The sequence below is a fragment of the Periophthalmus magnuspinnatus genome, chromosome 7, assembly GCF_009829125.3.
Source record: "Periophthalmus magnuspinnatus isolate fPerMag1 chromosome 7, fPerMag1.2.pri, whole genome shotgun sequence".
Classification (NCBI taxonomy): Eukaryota; Metazoa; Chordata; class Actinopteri; order Gobiiformes; family Gobiidae; genus Periophthalmus; species Periophthalmus magnuspinnatus.
Window position 1 is genome coordinate 30,521,193 of NC_047132.1, and position 20,423 is coordinate 30,541,615.

Consider the following 20,423-nt stretch of genomic DNA (forward strand, 5'->3'; position numbering starts at 1 on the left):
GACAGACAGGAAGTCGGCTATATTGAATCGAAAATTCGCCAAATTTTTCGCTGCGTGTTTTCAAAACGCTACTAGTCTCAGGTTTTTGGTCCAAATGAGCTCAGATTTCACATGCCACATCCAGACACATGGGTTTTCAGAAGTTATCCACGTTTTCTCCAAATTCCACACGGTTCGCCCGTACGCCCCCACCGAAATACGCCTTCGTTTCCTGTTTTTTCGATGTCCTCTCACGACCACAGGCGTTGCCCTACAGAGCTCACATTCACATCACATATGCGAGATTGGGGCATAAATAGAATGCAATATTAATTTTAATCTAAATGAACACTATAGCGCCCCCTACAGTATTGGTAAAATACACAACTTTGTCCGATTGGCATGAAACTTGGGGAGATAATTGTGGGCATTAAAAGGGTCAAAAAAGTCCATTACACCATACCTGTATTATGTACACGGTTGCCGGTGCAAAGCCACAGACCCCTCTCATATAGAGTCAGAGCCACACAGCTCAGGGCCACACTGCATATTAACATTGTCCTTCGTTTTTCCGCCAAAACAATCGCATTTTTCACCCCCTCAACAGTCACAAAAAGTCTCACATGGGGGTATAGAATCGACCGGCTCGGCAAAAAATTTCATAAAATTGGTGTCGGGAAAATGTCCCATGCCCCCTGACTCGAGGGCGCCACCTAAAAATTCACCCCTATGGGAGAGGAGCCTGGTTTATTTTGGAAAACACACACAAAAAGCAGAACAGTGATAGAGAATGGGGGGACAAGCATAAAAATGAATTGAAGCACTGCTCTATGACAGACAGGAAGTCGGCCATTTTGGATCAAAAATTCGCCACTTCATTCGCAGCGTGTTTTCAAAACGCTACTAGTCTCAGGTTTTTGGTCCAAATGAGCTCAGATTTCACATGCCACATCCAGACACATGGGTTTTCAAAAGTTATCCACGTTTTCTCCGAATTCCACACGGTTCGCCCGTACGCCGCCACCGAAATATGCCTTCGTTTCCTGTTTTTTCGATGTCCTCTCACGACCACAGGTATTGCCCTACAGAGCTCACATTCACATCACATATGCGAGATTGGGGCATGAATGGAATGCAATATTAATTTTAATCAAAATGAACACTATAGCGCCCCCTACCATAGGGGTGAAACGCCAACATTATCGGATTCCTACGAAATTCGGGAAATAAATTGGGGGAATGACGTGGACCAAAAAATAATATTACGGGCATAGGTCATTTTTCACACTTGGCCACCAGGGGCGCAAAGACTCCAAAAAAAAACATTTAAAAATTTCTGACACGCACATGCATTGGTCTACACAGCTCAAATTCACATCACACGTGTGATATGAGGGTATTAATAAAATGGATTATTAATTGTAATAAAAATGAACACTATAGCGCCCCCTATCATAGGGGTGAAACGCCAATATTATCGGATTCCTACGAAATTCGGGGAATAAATCAGTGGCATCAGAAGAAACAAAAAATTACATTATGGCCATGAGTCATTTTCCACACTTGGCCACCAGGGGCGCAAAGACTCCAAATAAAATCATTTTAAAATGTCTGACACGCACATGCATTGGTCTACACAGCTCAAATTCACATCACACGTGTGATGTGAGGGTATTAATAGAATGCACTATTAATTGTTATCTAAATGAACACTATAGCGCCCCCTACAGTATTAGTAAAATATACAACTTTGTCCGATTGGCATGAAACTTGGGGAGATAATTGGGGGCATTAAAAGGGTCAAAAAAGTCCATTACACCATACCTGTATTATGTACGTGGTTGCCGGTGCAACGCCACAGACCCCTCTCATATAGAGTCAGAGCCACACAGCCCAGGGCCACACTGCATATTAACATTGTTCTTCGTTTTTCCGCCAGAACAATCACATTTTTCACCCCCTGAACATTCACGAAAAGTCTCACATGGGGGTATAGAATCGACCGGCTCGGCGAAAAATTTCATAAAATTGGTGTCGGGAAAATGTCCCATGCCCCCTGACTCGACAACGCCACCTAAAATTTCACCCCTATGGGAGAGGAGCCTGTTTAATTTTGGAATACATGCACAAAATTCGGAACAGTGATAGAGCACCATGGAACAAGCATAAAAATGAATTGAAGCACTGCTGTATGATGGACAGGAAATCGGCCATTTTGGATCAAAAATTCGCCACTTCATTCGCAGCGTGTTTTCAAAACGCTACTAGTCTCAGGTTTTTGGTCCAAATGAGCTCAGGTTTCACATGCCACATCCAGACACATGGGTTTTCAAAAGTTATCCACGTTTTCTCCGAATTCCACACGGTTCGCCCGTACGCCGCCACCGAAATACGCCTTAGTTTCCTGTTTTTTCAATGTCCTCTCACGACCACAGGCATTGCCCTACAGAGCTCACATTCACATCACATATGCAAGATTGGGCCTTGAATGGAATGCAATATTAATTTTAATCAAAATGAACACTATAGCGCCCCCTACCATAGAGGTGAAATGCCAACATTATCCAATTCCTATGAAATTTGGGGCATCAATTCATGGTCTCAGAAGAAACAAAAAATTACATTAGGGCCATGGGTTATTTTCCACTGTTGGCCACCAGGGGCGCAATGAATTGAAAAGAAATTGGCACTTGGCACTTTGACTTGCATGTCTATGAATCATATCTACTCCTAGGTTTTTCATCCGAATTACATCAAACTCCGCATACAGCATGTACATATGTCGATTGTCAATAATCATCCACGTTTTGGGGATATTTTTTCTGGTTTATGCACAGCACACTGTCAAAATATGACTGCTTTCCTGCATATTTGATTCCCTCTCACAGACACGTGGATCAGACTAAAAAGCTCAAATTCTAATCACTGATGCGGATTAAAACTGTGAATAGAGAACCATTATAAATATGTGGCCAGTGACCTCCATAGCGCCCCCTACTGTACAGGTAAAAAACTCAACTTTGTCCGATTGGCATGAAAGTTGGTGATATCATTGTGGACCTCAAAAGAGGCAAAAAAGTCCATTACACCATACCTGTATTGTGCACGAGGTTGCCGATTCAACGCCGTGGACCTCCATTATAATGTGTTGGTCACACATATTTATATAGAAACTGTGTGAAGGGGGGCGGATTGCGGCCGTGGGGTGGCCGGGCGGGGAAAATGGTGTGTGGGGGCAGTGGCCAGCCCCGGGCGGTTGCATGGGGGGGCGGTCGCATGGGGGGCGAGGGCCATCATCGCCGCTTGCGGCTTTAATGTGTATTTATTTTTGTTTTGCTCAAATCCGAAGCTTGAACTCGAAAACTTTACTCAGGACGTAACTACAAACATGGTAAAAATAACCCCTCAAATCGTATGAAAAGTACTTTTTACTTCGCAGTTCTGTTCAAAAATGTAGTGGAGTAGAAAGTACAGATACTGCTCTCAAATGTAGTGACGTAAAAGTGAAAAGTATCCACTGTAAAATGTACTTACGTAGAATTTATAGGTATCTATACTTTATTTATGTACAGTACTTTACTAATTTTACTTTGTTTTACTTCCACCACTGGAAAACATAGATATCTGATTCCACAAACAGAGGATATGCAAATAACCTTTAGACCGACACCGTTTGAAAAGCACATCACCACTTCCCACTGTAACTGTACAAGGAAACTGGAACAAATAACGGGTGAATAGCAAAGCTGCAAAATCAAACGGTAAAAGGTGTTATCAAAACATCATGTGTCCTCAAAACATGTGACAAAACATTTACTCCGAATGAAAATGATCAAGTTCGGTCATTGGCATCACAAACAGACCTGGAGTTGTGTTTTTTTGTTTCATTCACACAAGTTTAACGCACAAACCCTTCATATTTAGACTTGAGTTCTTCTTCTCTCAAACTGAAAACACTCTGTTCCACCTTGTGATGTCACATGGTGATACAGGAAGTGCTCCGCTGTGTTTTTAAACTCCACACACCTTCACTTCAGAATCATTTGGATCATTTCAGTCCTGTAAGTTTCGATCTCTACGGAACAAAAGGTAAAAGGCAGTTGTTAGTTTGAAAATTACCACTTCATGACATCACAAGGTGGAACGGAGCATTTTGAGCTTTGGAAATGTAGACAGACTGATAATAAAGTGTTACTCAAACATGTGAGAATGAAACAAAACACAACTCTAGGTCGGTTTTTGAGGAGGTAACAACATTAGAACATGACTTAAACAAACCAAACACAAGAATCCATTTTGTGTAATATTGGACCTTTAAGTCTCCAAATTGACAAAATGCTCTGTTCCACCTTGTGATGTCACGTGCTAATACAGGAAGTGCTCCACTGTGGATCATTTCATTTGTTAACTTAAAGTAACAGTGGCTCAGTTGGTAGAGCGTTTGTCCACTGAGCCGACAGCTGACAGTTTGAGTCCTGCTCTCGACATAAACGTCATTGGTCGAGCGGTCCACTAACCCACAGGTTGACTGTTGTTGTGTCCTTGGGCAAGACACTTAACCCACCTCACCTCCAGTGTCTGTGTGCACTGGTGTATGAATAATGTAAAGCGGAAGGTGGAAAAGTACTACTGTATATAAAAATGTGACTATTTACCATGTGACCATAACTTTAAAACTACCACTTGATGACATCACAACGTGGAACAGGGCATTTTGAGCTTTGGACATGCAGACAGACTAAATAAATGAAACAAAACACAACTCCAGGTGCGTTTTTGAGGAGGTAACAGCATTATAAACACGCTTTAACGCTCAGAATCCATTTTGTGTAATATAGAATCTTTAAAATTGCGGAATCATCTTTAAAACAAGACAATTAAGGAATGTAAAACAAGGTCTAAACATTTCAAAACACAAGAGACGCCATTAACTGTCGTCTCATCGGGAAGTGGGCAGGCGGGTGAATTATTGATGCGAGTAACAAAAGCGGGATGAGGTTCAGTGGCTCGCAGGGGTCCTACACGACAGAATTGTTTAAGTTGTGTGTGTTTTGTATTGAATATGAGACAGGAACGAGCGTGGAGGACGGCTCTCTCACAGTGAAGAGACTCGAGCGGCGGCGTGTAAGTGCTGCCCCTGCGGATCAGGTGAACATGACATCAGCCACAGAAAGAGCCTGGCCTAGTGTGACCGAACGGCTAGCGAACACGGCTAATCGCTACTCGCCGCGCGCTCAAAAGGGAAAAGAGATGAGATCATGTGTACTTTATACCACTTTAGCTTTAGCAGTCATTTAAAGAGCACGTATTACACCGTTTTCTGATGTTATAATGTCGTTTCCTCGTCACAAACAGACCTGGAGTTGTGTTTTGTTTCATTCGCACATGTTTAACGCACAAACTCTGCAGATTTAGGCTTAGTTCTTCTCAGAAAACACCCTGTTCCACCTTGTGATGTCATACGGTAATACAGGAAGTGCTCCACTGTGTTTTTACTACACAAATCTTCACTAGAATCATTTAGATCAGGCGCCATGGGACCTTTCAAGTAGCTCGCCAACGGATTTCTGAATTATGTATTGCACTGAATAAAGAAAAATGGATTAATTACCACTATAAATGTTTAATTTTGATGCCTAACCTTGCGGACTAACAGATGGGGTACAGTTAGATGCCTCTAAAACATAAGCCATTATCCATTTAAGGCAGGGGTGTCAAACTCAAATTATCTGGGGGCCGCAGGAGTCAGTCTGGGTGAAGCTGGGCCGCATCAGGTATTCCACAAAAAAAGCTTTGTTAAAATCTTCTCAAATGTCATCGCCGTTTTCAACATACATGAGGAAATACACCAATTCTTGTGGATTTTATGGATATACATTGTTATCTGTTGAATCTGACACTAATATTAAACTTTCATATTGTCCTACGGGCCACAAAATATTGTCTCACGGGCCGTAATTCGCCCCCGGGCTGCGAGTTTGAGACTCCCAGTTTAAGGCTTGCTATGGCGCTAATATTTACTCAGTTTCTTGCACACGCTAAAATTAGTAGCTCTCTCTGGCATTGCCGTTTTTTAAGGTAACTCACTGGAGGAAAAAGGTTAATTTAGATGATTTTTGCGCTGGAATTACCGATATCTACGAAACTAAAAGGTAAAATGTAGCTGTTAAGTTGAAAACTACCATTTCATGACATCACAAGGTGGAACAGAGCGTTTTGCGGTTTGGAGATGTGCAGACTAATAAAGTGTTACTCAAATGAATGAAACAAAACACAACTCCAGGTCTGTTTTTGAGGAGGAAACAACATTAGAACATGGACTAAAGCTCAAAAGAGTCAAGTTTGCATAATATAGGATCTTTAACGAAGGTAATTAAACCACACACCGCAACAAACGGTTGATAACAGCGGCCTGACACTAAACTTTTTTGCTGTATGATCAGATTTAAGCTGTACAAGGAGGAATTAACTACTTCTGTGGCTTATTACAGATGCAAACTCACAACTTAAGTGTTTAATTCTGCTGTTTATTTATTGCAGCTCATGATTTTGAACAATATTGTAGATTTAGAAAAGTTTTTGTCATTTAAATCTGCTCTTGGGTTGTTGTGTCAGTGGCATAAATTCGTTTCAATATTATCGTTTACCGTCTATATTTACTTCAGCTAAAAGGAGCTGTTAACTTGAAAACTACTACCGTACACACTTTACTCACTCTAATTTCCTGACAAAACCCCGTCATAACATTCTTCTGAAATAATAAAAAGCATTATTACGTAATAGTGAACTAAAGACCTTTGGCTGTGAATGAAATAAGACGGCTAAACAGTCTGGACCAAAATAGACACCTCGCTAATTATAGTTCAAACTTCGCTGCCGTCCCCAAAACACATGAAAAAAACTGCAATATTTTTATAACGGAAGTAACACAATCTATGCAGAACCATTTCCAGTAGCACACATTCGAACAATAAGCCTCTCTGTTGGGTTTTTGTTCCAAACCTGCTCCAAGTATGTCGTTATTAAGAAGATTAGTGAGGAACCTGGTCTCCGGCTCCATGAAAAACACACTCTGCTTTTTCTGTTCTGCTGGTGAGAAAGGCCAAAGTGCCGTTTCTGTACTTAATCCTGCTTGTTGTAGTACTCAGGTGTGTATATTGTGCGTATAGTGAGTTCAAAACAGGGTTGAGTCACGATATAAAACTTATTACTGACACAATGAACCAACTACAGTGAATGAACTTTGCTCTGGTTGTATGTGACGAGCAGAGATGGAAGAAGTACTCCATTTAGTTACTTAAGTACAAGTACAGGCACAGGGGAGAAAAAAATACTCAAGTAAAAGTAAAAGTATCACCTTAGATCAGGGGTGTCCAACTCATTTTCACAAAGGGCCATATCAACAAAATGGTTGTTCTCAAAGGGCCAGATGTAACTAACTGTAAGATAAATGTCACTAAATGTAACAATTTAATGTAAAATAAATGCAACCACTTTTGAATCATGTTAATTAACCGTTTCTATATTTATTATTTATTCAAGTTACAAATATTGCATATGGATTTGCACAGATATGAAAAAATGGCTGTTTAACTGTGTATTTAATGATAAACTGACATTTTAAAACAGTCATACCTTTAAATTTCCTTTGTCACGGGCCACATAAAATGATGTGGCGGGCCGCATTTGGCCCACGGGCCTTGAGTTTGACATATGCGCCTTAGATCCTCGGCCTTTGCTCAGTCGCTTTTTTCATTTCAAACCATCGGACACAGAATCAGCTCCAGACTCGGAAATTATCTGAAGATTTGAATAATTTTACTAGAAACGCGATACAATACATTTCTCAGTCTGATACGATATATTTCAAATCGATTCAATACAATTCAGTGAAAAATAAAGGCTTTTGGGACATTTAATGATCAACCACATTTTCACAAAAGTAAATATTGTGTTTATTTTTGTATTTAGCTTCCAACTTATTGAAGATGAATCAACTTAACAAAGTGCATTTTGTTTTGTGCATTTTAGCAACTAGAAAAACACATCAGACTGTTCCATTTGTCAGTATTATTCTAACACAGCTTATATTAGATCCACATTTACATTTACACAGGGACATATGCAGTTTAACGGCTCTGAAGATCACAACATATCGACTAAAACACGACTGTGACACTAAAAGTCTTTGTTAAATAAAGTTAATGTGAAATAAACCTGTTTTAAATCATCAAAACAGTGAATCTAATGTCAAATGTTCTGCATAAATGAGTTTCTTTCCTCTAAACAAGTCACACAAATGTAGCGCTGTGACAGAATAATTTCATAAAATATACAAAAAAATAAAAAATAAATACTCTCTGCGATATATCGATACAGCAGCCCATGATATCGATACTGTATCATTAAATGAAATGATACGATACAGCGATATTTCAATATTTTTTGCACAGCCCTAGTGTTGACCTGAGGTTGCACATAAATATTGAATATCTGACACAAAGGAACAGGATTTCCACTAAACCGGAAGCGCTACAACAAAGAAACCGCCGTTTAGCCGCATTTACGGAAACAGTGGGCGGGGCCGAATAATGCCGATACCCCGACATAAACAAAAAAGGGTGACCGTCATCTCCACTGTCTCGAATCTCTTGGGTCAGTGGTCGCTCGTCACCGTGTCAGGGCCTTACGCCAAAGGTCAGCGTGTTAATCTGACCTGATTGGTTACATAAGCGGGCCTCCATTCACCGCTTTGTGTCGTGCGGTTATCAGCGGACACACAGAGCAGCGGCCTGATGGAACTGACTCCGGACTAATGGCCCACACAGCTCGCCATAAATTTACACTTGTGTGACACGACTAACGGACAATATGGCCGCGCAACAAAGACGCGTGTTTGCCGATCCATTTGCTCGGCCCAATACATGTAATTATTGTTATTAAATCATTTGTACGCAGTGACACGCAGGGCTCGGCTTCGGATGCGAGTCTCGTGCGACGATTGGTTTTCTAGGACAAACAACAGGACAAAAAAACGCAGAACAACACAATGTAATGAGACGTTACATGAGTAAACCTGTGTGATTTAGGAGGACGGGATTATTTTGCACTGTTGCCATAGCGATAAACATAATATTAGATCTTTTGAATGGCGCAAAGTCCTCAACATGTCGCCTCTGAACACAAAGACGAACACTATGAATAACTCCACAACCAAATATGGTTTATTTTATTAAATATGGTACAGTGCATATTAATGAACATCTACAGATTCTCATGGACTTCTGTTTGTAGGTGACATTTAGAGGACGTATATTTCTTTTTCTTTTATTGTTAACTGCTATGATAACAGTGCTAATTTATACTTTTTAATAATACTTTCATAATAATAAACTGAATGAATTGATTTAGACGTGACTTAAAGAGTGCACCCTCAAACTTTATTGTTAATCTGTGACTTTAGTTCAAAACGAGGCAGTGTCTGTGTCCACATGTTTATTATTTTACTTTTTAGGCAACGTCACAAAACCTGTAATGACCTTTATTACTGTCCAATATTTGTTTGGACATAATTAACAGTTGTAAAAGCTGTCATTAGTGGTGCATTCTTTATAATAGGACTATAAGTAGGACGCACTGATCCAGATTTTTCAATTACAACACTGATACAAGTACTTTTACTTTAAGTATCTGCTGATGCCTGATATTAACCAAAAGGGGAATTTATAGGGACTTAAAAATGTATTTATTTCCTTAAAGAAGAGATGGTATGGTTTTACTTGGACAAGGACAGTGCACAACATCACACTGACCTTAAAAAAACAGAAAGGATGTTGTTTGGTGCCAGGTTATAGCAAAATACTAATGTCCACATGTCGTCCCTGGACAGACTGATGTTAAGAGAAACAGTTTGGTGTAAGTGGATGAAAGATCTGTAAAAACATGGTACAGTTTCAGATATACAAATACTTTCTTTCCTACACATCACTAATGGTGCAAACTTGCTCTGATATTTGCCATTTCTTTGTCACAAAACTTGTGCCTGTTATAATCTCAATCCAATCGTGTTATTACATTGAAACTGTTATTCCTCAGGTTGAACACCTTTGTATCAAACATGATGAGAGGTTCTGGGCCTGTAAACAGTCTCATCACATACAATCAGCTTAATCAATCGGCTTAACCAATATCATGGAATCGATACCCGATCCAGCTCTAATGAGTCAGTATCTGTGCCAAAGTTCGATACCAGCATCGTCTCTGACTCGAAGGCCATCTCTCAGCCTCAGAGCTGACCTTAAAAACAAAAGCCGGGCTCCATTCAAATAGGTTTGTTTTCCTCATTATCTTATCTGCAGTTGGCGCTACTGTGCGTCGCTACGGAGGTAAACAGAGGCAGGGGGCGGAGCTAAACAGAAGAGTGAATGGGCCCCATGCTATCAGCAGCTACCATGTCTCAAACTCATTAAACTTTCAGGAGAAACGCACCTGGCTACACTGCAAAGGTAAAATATGAGATCAGACAAGCGGCTAAAGATAGATCCAGTGTGTTAAAGACGCAGGAACGAGGCTAAAATCGTCTGGTTATATCACCGCTATGGAGCACAATGTCAGGGTTAAGTTTAACGTGACAATAAAACAGCTTTTTGTACAACTGTCTGACAATGCTAAATAGATTATGTTTAATATCATACTGTGGAACATTTTGGGCAAAGTCTATGACGACCAGCAGGCAATGTTCCCTCTAATTTTTCATGAGTCTGAGCAAACACACAAACTCCCTGAGCGTCCCATGGACCAGTGTGAGGGACATCAGACGTGTGCGCTGTGGTCATCAGACGTGCGCGCTGTGGTCATCAGACGTGCGCGCTGTGGTCATCAGACGTGCGCGCTGTGGTCATCAGACGTGCGCGCTGTGGTCATGCTGCATCACATCCATCCAAGTTAAACGGTTTATTAAAAGAATCAAATTACCGCATTTACATTTCTGTTATAAGACTTTTAATTAAGTGCTTTATCCACTTATACAATGAAAATGACAAACATCTTGCTCATGACCTGTGCAGTATGTTAATACTATTGGAAGTATAAATATTTAATTTTAACTATGGCAAAACATGAACTTCAACCAAACCAAGACAACTGTAAACTCCAATGTTGAAAACACACTTAACATTTTTATGATAAAGCTCTGACTTGTATTATGAGTATAAGTCGTTGTGTGAAGCTTTTGCTGTGACAGTCCGTTAACTCTTTTTCAGTTTATGACACGATCATTTCATTTTTACAACTCATAAACTAGTGACAGTCAATGACCAACACACACTGAGAGGAATCTGTATCTGCACAGCTGCTCTATTACTGTACATTTACATATCATATCAAAACACAATATATAATGTGTATTTGTATATAAAATATATACAAAACAAGTTGTATGGGTCAAAATAAATATCTATTTACAAACCACAAACTGCAAACAGTGAACAAACACACACACTTCAAAATGTAAACACACACACACTGGAAACTAAGAACACACTGAACATGATTGTACAGTGTGACACTCATTCTGTGACAGTGGCTCAGTGGTTAGAGGAGGATCGAGTCCCGCTCGGACCAACTTCCGTCATTGTGTCCTTAGGCAAGACACTTTGGCATTAGCTAACGCTAATGATTACGCATGATATATTTGACCCACAATTAAGTCAATAGCAGAATAAACCACACTTACCGATCAGGAACAGCATCCAGTCCATCAAAACATCAGGTCCTCTGCTCCTGAGTCCATCATGATCTTCACTCGGTTCCACGAACCGCTCCGGGTCCGAGATGTCTCTAGTTTGACTTGTACAAACATCCACAGTGTCCTCGGTCACGTACTTCCTTTGTTTTGTCCGTTTCGTCATGTTTAAAACGCAAAACTGCTACAAAACAGTGCGTATCAGTGTGTAACAGTGCGGCAGAGCGCGGGCCGTCGGAACGTTAAGGGGATAAACAGCACTTAGCATCATTAGCATCATTAGCATCATTAGCATCAATAGCATCATTAGCATCATTAGCGAGTCTGCGCAGACACGTCTGTGAATCACATAATTGTCTGGAGCAGCTCGTCCCCGGTCACACTCACTGACTCACACTGAAAAATAGCGCAGAATGAATTGTTGTGTGTTTATTTTATTTTCAATTCCGGTTCGATATTTTTGTGCGCAGCGCAGATTCTCTGTGCGCGGAGACCGTGTCAGCAGTGCGCAACTGCGCACGCGCGCAGTTTAGAGGGAACAGTCCCAGCAGGCAGAGGCCCCTCCACCACAAAAGGAACATAGTGTGACTTTAACTTAGTTTTCTTTAAGGCGACATGTGCAAAGTCGTTTCATGAGCTCACACTGTTCCTTCATAATCTGTTTACTCAAAGTCTCATTTCACAGGGTCATCGTGTTCAAGGTTTGGGTTTTTCAAAAAATAAAAGACAAACAAAAACCCAGCACACACAGGGAGGAATGTCACTATAAAGAGGCGGAGCTTATCATGTCCTCACATTTCTGTTATTAAGCCGTTTTATCAGTTTTGTGATTTATAATGAACAAAATGTCTAATGCAGATTTAGTGTTTTATTACAACAAACAAGAAAACATAACATTCTTTAAGTTTATAAATGAGCACATCTAGACCTGTCACTATTTTTGAAGTACGACATATATACAGAAAAACAACTCATAAACAACAATACTGAAATTGTTTTCTTTCACTGACACAATAACTCTGAAACATGATAACAGTGATCGTCCGATAAGGGTTTTTTTCATGGCCGATGCCGATTGTTTAGATCACATGTTAAACTCAAAGCCTACGGGCCAAATGTGGCTCACTACGTCATTTTATGTGGCCCACGACAAAGTAGATTAAAAGGTATGACTGTCTTAAAATGTCAGTTTATCAGGAGATGCACAGTTATACAGCCATATTTTTTATATTTATGGACGTGCATATGCAATAACCTGAATAAGTAATAAATACAGAAACAGTTAATGAACATGTTCAAAAAATGAAAAAGTTTAAAAAAGTAGTTACATTTATGTTAGTACCATATGAACTACTAAACCAGGACTAAACCAGGACTAAACCAAGACTAAACCAAGACTAAACCAAGACTAAACCAGGACTAAACCAGGACTAAACCAGGACTAAACCAGGACTAAACCAAGACTAAACCAGGACTAAACCAGGACTAAACCAGGACTAAACCAGGACTAAACCAGGACTAAACCAGGACTAAACCAAGACTAAACCAAGACTAAACCAAGACTAAACCAAGACTAAACCAGGACCAAACCCGGACTAAACCAAGACTAAACCAGGACTAAACCAGGACCAAACCCGGACTAAACCAAGACTAAACCAGGACTAAACCAAGACTAAACCAAGACTAAACCAGGACTAAACCAAGACTAAACCAAGACTAAACCAGGACTAAACCAGGACTAAACCAGGACTAAACCAGGACTAAACCAAGACTAAACCAAGACTAAACCAGGACTAAACCAAGACTAAACCAAGACTAAACCAGGACTAAACCAGGACTAAACCAGGACTAAACCAGGACTAAACCAGGACTAAACCAGGACTAAACCAGGACTAAACCAGGACTAAACCAGGACTAAACCAGGACTAAACATGGGGAACCAGTGTTTCATTTTTCTGCAGTTAAAACCTGGAACATTCTTCCTGAAGACGTGACTCAGGCCTCAACTTTAACAATGTTTAAATCCAGACTCAAACCGTTCTGTTTATTTGTGCATGTGACTGAAAAGGGGTTTATTCTGCACTTTTCTCTTTTAATGTTCATTTTACGATAATTATTTATGTTTCGATTTGTTGTATTGTGATTTTAATGCATTTCTTATTCCGTAAAACGCTTTGATTTACTTTGTGTACAAATCGTGCTGTACAGATAAACTCGCCTTACGTCGTCTTTTGACTTGCATTGTACCAGAGCCGACTCCTCAAACAAAACACCTCTGGCACTTTTACTCTTTTTAACGACTTGTTCAATGGTTCCGCTTATCTCCAGAGCCCGGGCCTGTCTGGGATCGACACCGCACTGATTAACAGCACCATATACAAAAACAATGGCCTCAAACATGACCTTAAATGGCAAACAGTGGCTCAGACAAAAGCTGCTTTAAATACAGCTTGCCTTGTGCACACTTATGTCAGTCATATGAAAATCACACATCATTTACGTAAGAAACATGAGAAGGAACACGCCCCGAAGAGCCTTTCAACATAAACCACACAACTATTCAACCACAGACTGTAGATATAAATGCACATAGCTAACCTGCTAGCCGCCACATTCCAAATAGGAAGTGAGCATGAAAAACAGCTGCCAAACTCGTCATTTTGGTCTTAAAATGTTCGTATTAACCCGCTCTACGTGATCCTGGTGTTTTTATTTCACCGTTTTGTCCAGAACTCAAGATATGAACATTAAAAACAGACAAATCAGGCGACTTCTTTCCCTGAGGTCACTTCTCTCTAGCGTTAGCAACAGGTTTGATTGACAGCGTTGCTAAGAAGAAGGGGCGTTACCGTCAACGGCCTCGCTCCGGATTGGCTCTTTGGTTGCTATGATACCGTATTTTCCGGAGTATAAGTCGCACCAGCCAAAAAAAATGCTTAATAATGAAGAAAAATAACATATATTTCACATATAAGTCACATCTGAATATAAGTCGCAACCCCGGCGCAACTTATTGTCCGGAAAACACAGTACTCGAGGTCGGAATTCCTAATATAGAATCTGAAATCTACTATTGTGTCCAGAACTCAAGATATGAACATTAAAAACATAAAAATCAGGCACCTTTTTCCCCAAAGTTGCTTCCCGCTAGCGTTAACAACTGGTTTGATTGACAGCGTTGCTAAGAGGAAGGGGCGTTACCGTCAACAGCCTCGCTCCGGATTGGCTCTTTGGTTGCTATGATACCGTATTTTCCGGAGTTTAAGTCGCACCAGCCAAAAAAATGCTTAATAATGAAGAAAAATAACATATATTTCACATATAAGTCACATCTGAGTATAAAGTAGCAACCCCGGGGCAACTTATTGTCCGGAAAACACAGTACTTGAAGTCGGAATTCCTAATATAGAATCTGAAATCTCCAATTGTACAACGCAAAAGTATTTTCTCACGCCATTGCCCTTGAAACTGTGTAGGTCTCCCCATAAGGTCAGACGTCTAAAGTGTCCTTCCAGTGAAACCTGCTTGTGTTACAAACTGTAGCTTAATGAGAAATAATGACGACAATCACAAAAAAATCATGGCTTTACGTTTCACTTTACACTCACAAACAGCCACGGTTTTGTTTGTGGGATTTGGGAATAAGACATTTCCATTACGTTTCAAGACAACAGCAGATAAAACCTCAGAGAAACGTCTTTTTTTTCATCTGTCTTTAATTTGACGACTACAAACCTGTGTCTTGTGTCCAATAAATCCACTTAATGTTAATTTGTCACGTGTAAAAATGCACTCTGGGGCGTAAATACTGATCTTTGTGAAATATAAAAGAGAAACAGCTGTGCACGCGATAGAAATGTTGAATTTTATCTGCAAATGAGAATCAAATATGGCCCTAAACGTTTTATAATCCACGTGTTTGAATCAATATCATTCCCGATTGAATTCTTATTATAGCTCCGGTAATTACAGCGTTATTGGCCATAAACGAAGTCCACAAATCTGCAGTGAGACAGTTGAACAGATCAGTTTAAAGGGCCACATGACGCCATTTTCTGATCTATTTTATAACCTATTAGACAAACTTATGAGCAAATAAAAATCCAAATGTGCTGCTGAGTTAACGTTCACACCGTGGTCTTACTTTGGGCTGTGTCCGAGGAGCAGGCGGAGGGAGGGCAGGTCTCCCTTGGCAGCGGCGTAGTGGAGTGGTAGGGCCCCGGTTTGTGTGGTGGCCCCGGGGTCCCCCTCCCCGCTCTTCAACAGCCACTCTGTGACCTCAGAGTGGCTGAAGCGGGACGCCAGGTGCAGGACTGTGGCTCCGGAGCTGTCCTTGCTCTGTCAATCACATCGACATTATTATGATCGTTATGGGAAAGGCCAGGTAGGGGCCAAGTAGGGGCCAAGTAGGGTCTAAGTAGGGTCTAAGTAGGGTCTAGGTAGAGTCTAGGTAGAGTCTAGGTATGGTCCAAGTAGAGTCCAAGTAGAGTCCAAGTAGAGTCCAAGTAGAGTCCAAGTAGAGTCCAAGTAGAGTCCAAGTAGGGTCCAGGTAGGGTCCAAGTAGGGTCCAGGTAGGGTCCAGGTAGGGTCCAGGTAGGGTCCAGGTAGGGTCCAGGTAGGGTCCAGGTAGGGTCCAGGTAGAGTTCAGGTAGAGTCTAGGTAGAGTCCAGGTAGAGTTCAGGTAGAGTTCAGGTAGAGTTCAGGTAGAGTTCAGGTAGAGTTCAGGTAGAGTCTAGGTAGAGTTCAGGTAGGGTCTAGGTAGAGTTCAGGTAGAGTCTAGGTAGAGTTCAGGTAGAGTCTAGGTAGAGTTCAGGTAGAGTCTAGGTAGAGTCTAGGTAGAGTCTAGGTAGAGTTCAGGTAGAGTCTAGGTAGAGTTCAGGTAGAGTCTAGGTAGAGTCTAGGTAGAGTCTAGGTAGAGTTCAGGTAGAGTCTAGGTAGAGTCTAGGTAGAGTCTAGGTAGAGTTCAGGTAGAGTCTAGGTAGAGTCTAGGTAGAGTCTAGGTAGAGTTCAGGTAGAGTCCAGGTAGAGTCCAGGTAGAGTCCAGGTAGAGTCCAGGTAGGGTCTAATTAGCGTCCATGTAGGGTCCAGGTAGAGTCTAAGTAGGGTCCAAGTAGGGTCTAGGTAGTGTTAGAAATGTTCGTTTCTGATGCAAGCGTCAAAGAGGACTAAGAGACTGAAATATAAGTCAGAAGGGTTTAATGAGTTCATCACAGGTAAAGTTAACAATGAAGCACCGGACTCTCAGGAAAGGATAGGAAGAGAGTCCTCAGATGTTTGTCTTTCCAGCTTTTATAGGCCTCCCAGTGTGTGAGGCGGGTCTTCCTCTCGGCAACATGTGGTTACACATTAAAAACCTTTTTGGCAAACTCCCTGAATGTGCATTTTTAAGTCAATCAATCTCATTGTTTTATGACCGTCACAGGATGGGGGCACTCAGTCCTTGGTGAACAGGGCCACAGATAAGAAGTGGCCCTGGTCTTAGATGTTATCTTCTTGGCCCCAGTGCTGTAGATTGCTTTACGACCCTCTCAGGGTGGGGGTCTTTGGTGAATGGGGCTACAGGCATCTGGGGTAGTATTACATTGTTAAAAAATACCTTACAGTAGGGTCCAAGTAGGGTCTAGGTAGGGTCCAAGTAGGGTCTAGGTAGAGTCTAGGTATGGTCCAGGCAGGGTCCATTGCAAAAAAAAGGTTGAATTCGATTGGACAAAATTTTGAGAGTGAATTTCTTTGGATTTCTGTCTAAAAACCTTTTTGTCCAGTTGACAGATTTGAATTTTCTTTTACTATAACTCACACCTGATTACACCGACATCTGTCACGATTACAAACTAATTAAGATTGAAACAACGCCAGATAACCCCAGTAAACCATTTTTAAACTGACTACTTCATTAAAAGCTCTGAGCTGCAACAAATGAACCAATAATTAGCCAGAGAAGCGACGTAATCACCGCTCTACGGCTCAAATCCTATTGTTACACCAAAAATACCCCAAATCTCCTCATTTTTGCAAAGAAATTGTACTCCTGATGAACACTGAGCCCCAAAATATATAGTTCCAGCTGTCATATCCTGAACGATAAGTCGATATAGAGATTATCAGGACAGACCTACACTGATCCGACTCTAAACTAATGTGATGAGACTAAATACTGGTTGTCATCGGCCCAGAAAGTCTCATAATGTTTCCGCTTTTACTTATACAAAGTTGTTCTGTCGTTACTTGAGAGATAATTAACAGAATGTGATGACGTCAAACTCTCTTATCGGGGGGACAAGGGCCAGTTTTCCCTATTAATTATGTTGTAGTTTGACATGAAATATCCAAAATCTAAAAGGTAAATGCACAAATGTTGAACCTGATCATTTCTATCAGCGACTAGACCCAAGAAGTCGCTATATAAATATACAGTTTCACGAGAAAAATCCGAGTTTTAACAATATTTACTTTATCTGCCCTCGTCTGTGTTAAATATTATTGGTCTGTAGATGTTGTGATGCCACCTGAAACCCAGAAATAACCAAATATTGAACTGAAAAAGCTGGATCGGTGCATTCGTAGTAAAAAACGTGAATGGATTCCAAAAATAAACGACTTAAGTGTAGAAATATGCCATAAAACAGACTCCCGTGTGTATTTACTGTACAACTGAAGCCTTTTTAAACAGTTTTATGACAGATTATATACTCAATTTTCGCATTTTTCTTGTCTCCAAAGCAAAAATATGACGATTCTCCACGATATCTCCCAGCTCAAAGTCTATATTTTTGAAAAGAACACGCACAGGAGCTTTAAAGCGTCTCGTCTTTATCAGGACATCGTCTTGTCTCTCTCCGCACAGGCATCAAAAGTAACAGAGACAGTAAGGACATGAAGCAGCTCTTATTACAGAGCTGTCTTAAACTTAGACTCGCCGATTACCAGAGGTCAGATCGAGCGGCCCATTGAGTCTGTTTTGGACGGCTTTGAATTCGGGGTCAACATTTGAAAATAGCCTATAGCCTTTGTACGTAAATAAAGTGAATTAAATGAACAAATGAAGGTCTACGGCTGATAAAAACAAGCGCTTCTCTTGTTTTACCTGGATTTATGTAGAAATGCTTCGTGAGAACTAACAGACCGTGCGTTAGTTGAAAGTTTTACGTGAAAAACTGAGCGATTGTGTTGTTTCCAGCAGATCTGTGTCGCGCTGAGCTGAAGTGTAAACACTGCAGAGTCTCAGGTGGAGCTGGTGTAATTAAACTTGATGCATAATGAATCCTAACTATATGTTTTCCCCTTATAGATACACCGTGTCCCATTGGGATTATGTAACTCTGTAGAAACACTGGATCATTTGCATTGTTTATTGACATGGAAAATGGAAGGAGGCTGGAGACTCACTGCTTTGTATTTTCCACAGAAATACTTGCAGGTACTTGGAGTTTGCAGTGTTTTGTTGGGGTTTTTCTTATTTTTTCTTGTTGGCAGTGACTTGAATGTGTGCACTGTATATTTGTGCACTTATCCTTCTCAACTGCTTTGTCAAAGTAGTAGGCTTATGTCTCTTAATAAAGTTTGGAATGCACTTTCTACTCTGCTGGACACGTGGGACATTTAACCCCCATAAATCCACATAAACAGTCACATAAACGCTGCTTTTAACCCGAGTTTGGGCTTATTTATGTTTGATTTGCTGCTCTGGGTGACTCTTTGTTCATGTTTATGTCCTGTGCTGGTTAGATGCTGCTTTATAAACTCAGGACACGTCTCTGGGAAACAGTGGTGTCAGGAAAAGGAGGATTACTCTGCGCTGACTCACCTCTGGCCTGCATCCTCCTTGGGTCAGCAGCCACTGGAGACAGGCCAAGTGTCCGGTGGCCGCTGCGTCGTGCGCGGGGCTCGCTCCGTTGTTGGCCAGAGAGTTCCCGGGCAGCCCAGCCTCCTCCACCAGGAAGCGCAGGCAGCTGAGTCTCCCCGAGCGCGCGGCGTGGTGCACCGGAGTGGCTCCCAGCGAGTCCTTCACTTCGGCCGTGAGCTCTTTGGCCGCGAGCTGCGTCTTCAGAGCCTGGATGTCCCCCTGACGCGCGGCCAGCAGAGTCCTGTCTCCCTCCGCCACCATGGCCCCCCCGGGACCCTGGACTCTCTGTTTGCTGCTTTAAACGCTGCGCTCACCGGGACACGCGCGCCATGGTCCCACTGAAGCTGCAGTAACTCAGTGCGTAAAGAGAAACAGCCACATACCCACGAGCCGCTTCAGTCTGAGCCACAGCCAAGTCTTACATGATGAACTGTGTCCCTCTGGTCCCGAGTGACAGAGATGCCCCGCACTGGCAGCGATACACAAAGAGTTTGAATGTTCTTTTTGGTTTTAAGATTAAACGCTCAGTAAAGAAAAAACAAACAAACCGCGTTTTCGGAGCTGGAGAAATGTTCCTGTGGCAGATGGCGACGTGGGACTCAGCCTGTTGAATAATCCATCAGGGGGAGGATCACTGAGCTGCTGCAGGTTGTTGCTTTCTTTAAAATCGGCTCACATGTTAAAGGGGCAGTAGGATGCACAGGCCCCGCCCCCTCACAGTCAGATGAACTACAACTTTTACCTGGTACTGGGCACAAGAAAAATAATGAGAAACATGAACTTTTACCTGGTCCCAGACACAAGAAAACTCATGTGGAACTAGTGCACAACATATTTTAAAATAGTTCAGGGTTCATA

At 41.4% G+C, this 20,423-nt stretch overlaps 1 protein-coding gene across 1 annotated transcript in view; it reads right to left on the reverse strand.

The window, feature by feature from the left end:
• The window catches only part of espn (espin), a 115,104-nt gene extending 95,278 nt beyond the window's left edge, over positions 1-19,826 (reverse strand). The window contains 2 exon segments of the mRNA XM_055223152.1: positions 15,867-16,060; positions 19,527-19,826. Of these exon segments, the coding sequence (XP_055079127.1) occupies positions 15,867-16,060; positions 19,527-19,826 (494 nt within the window).
• Positions 19,827-20,423: the final 597 nt, after the last annotated feature.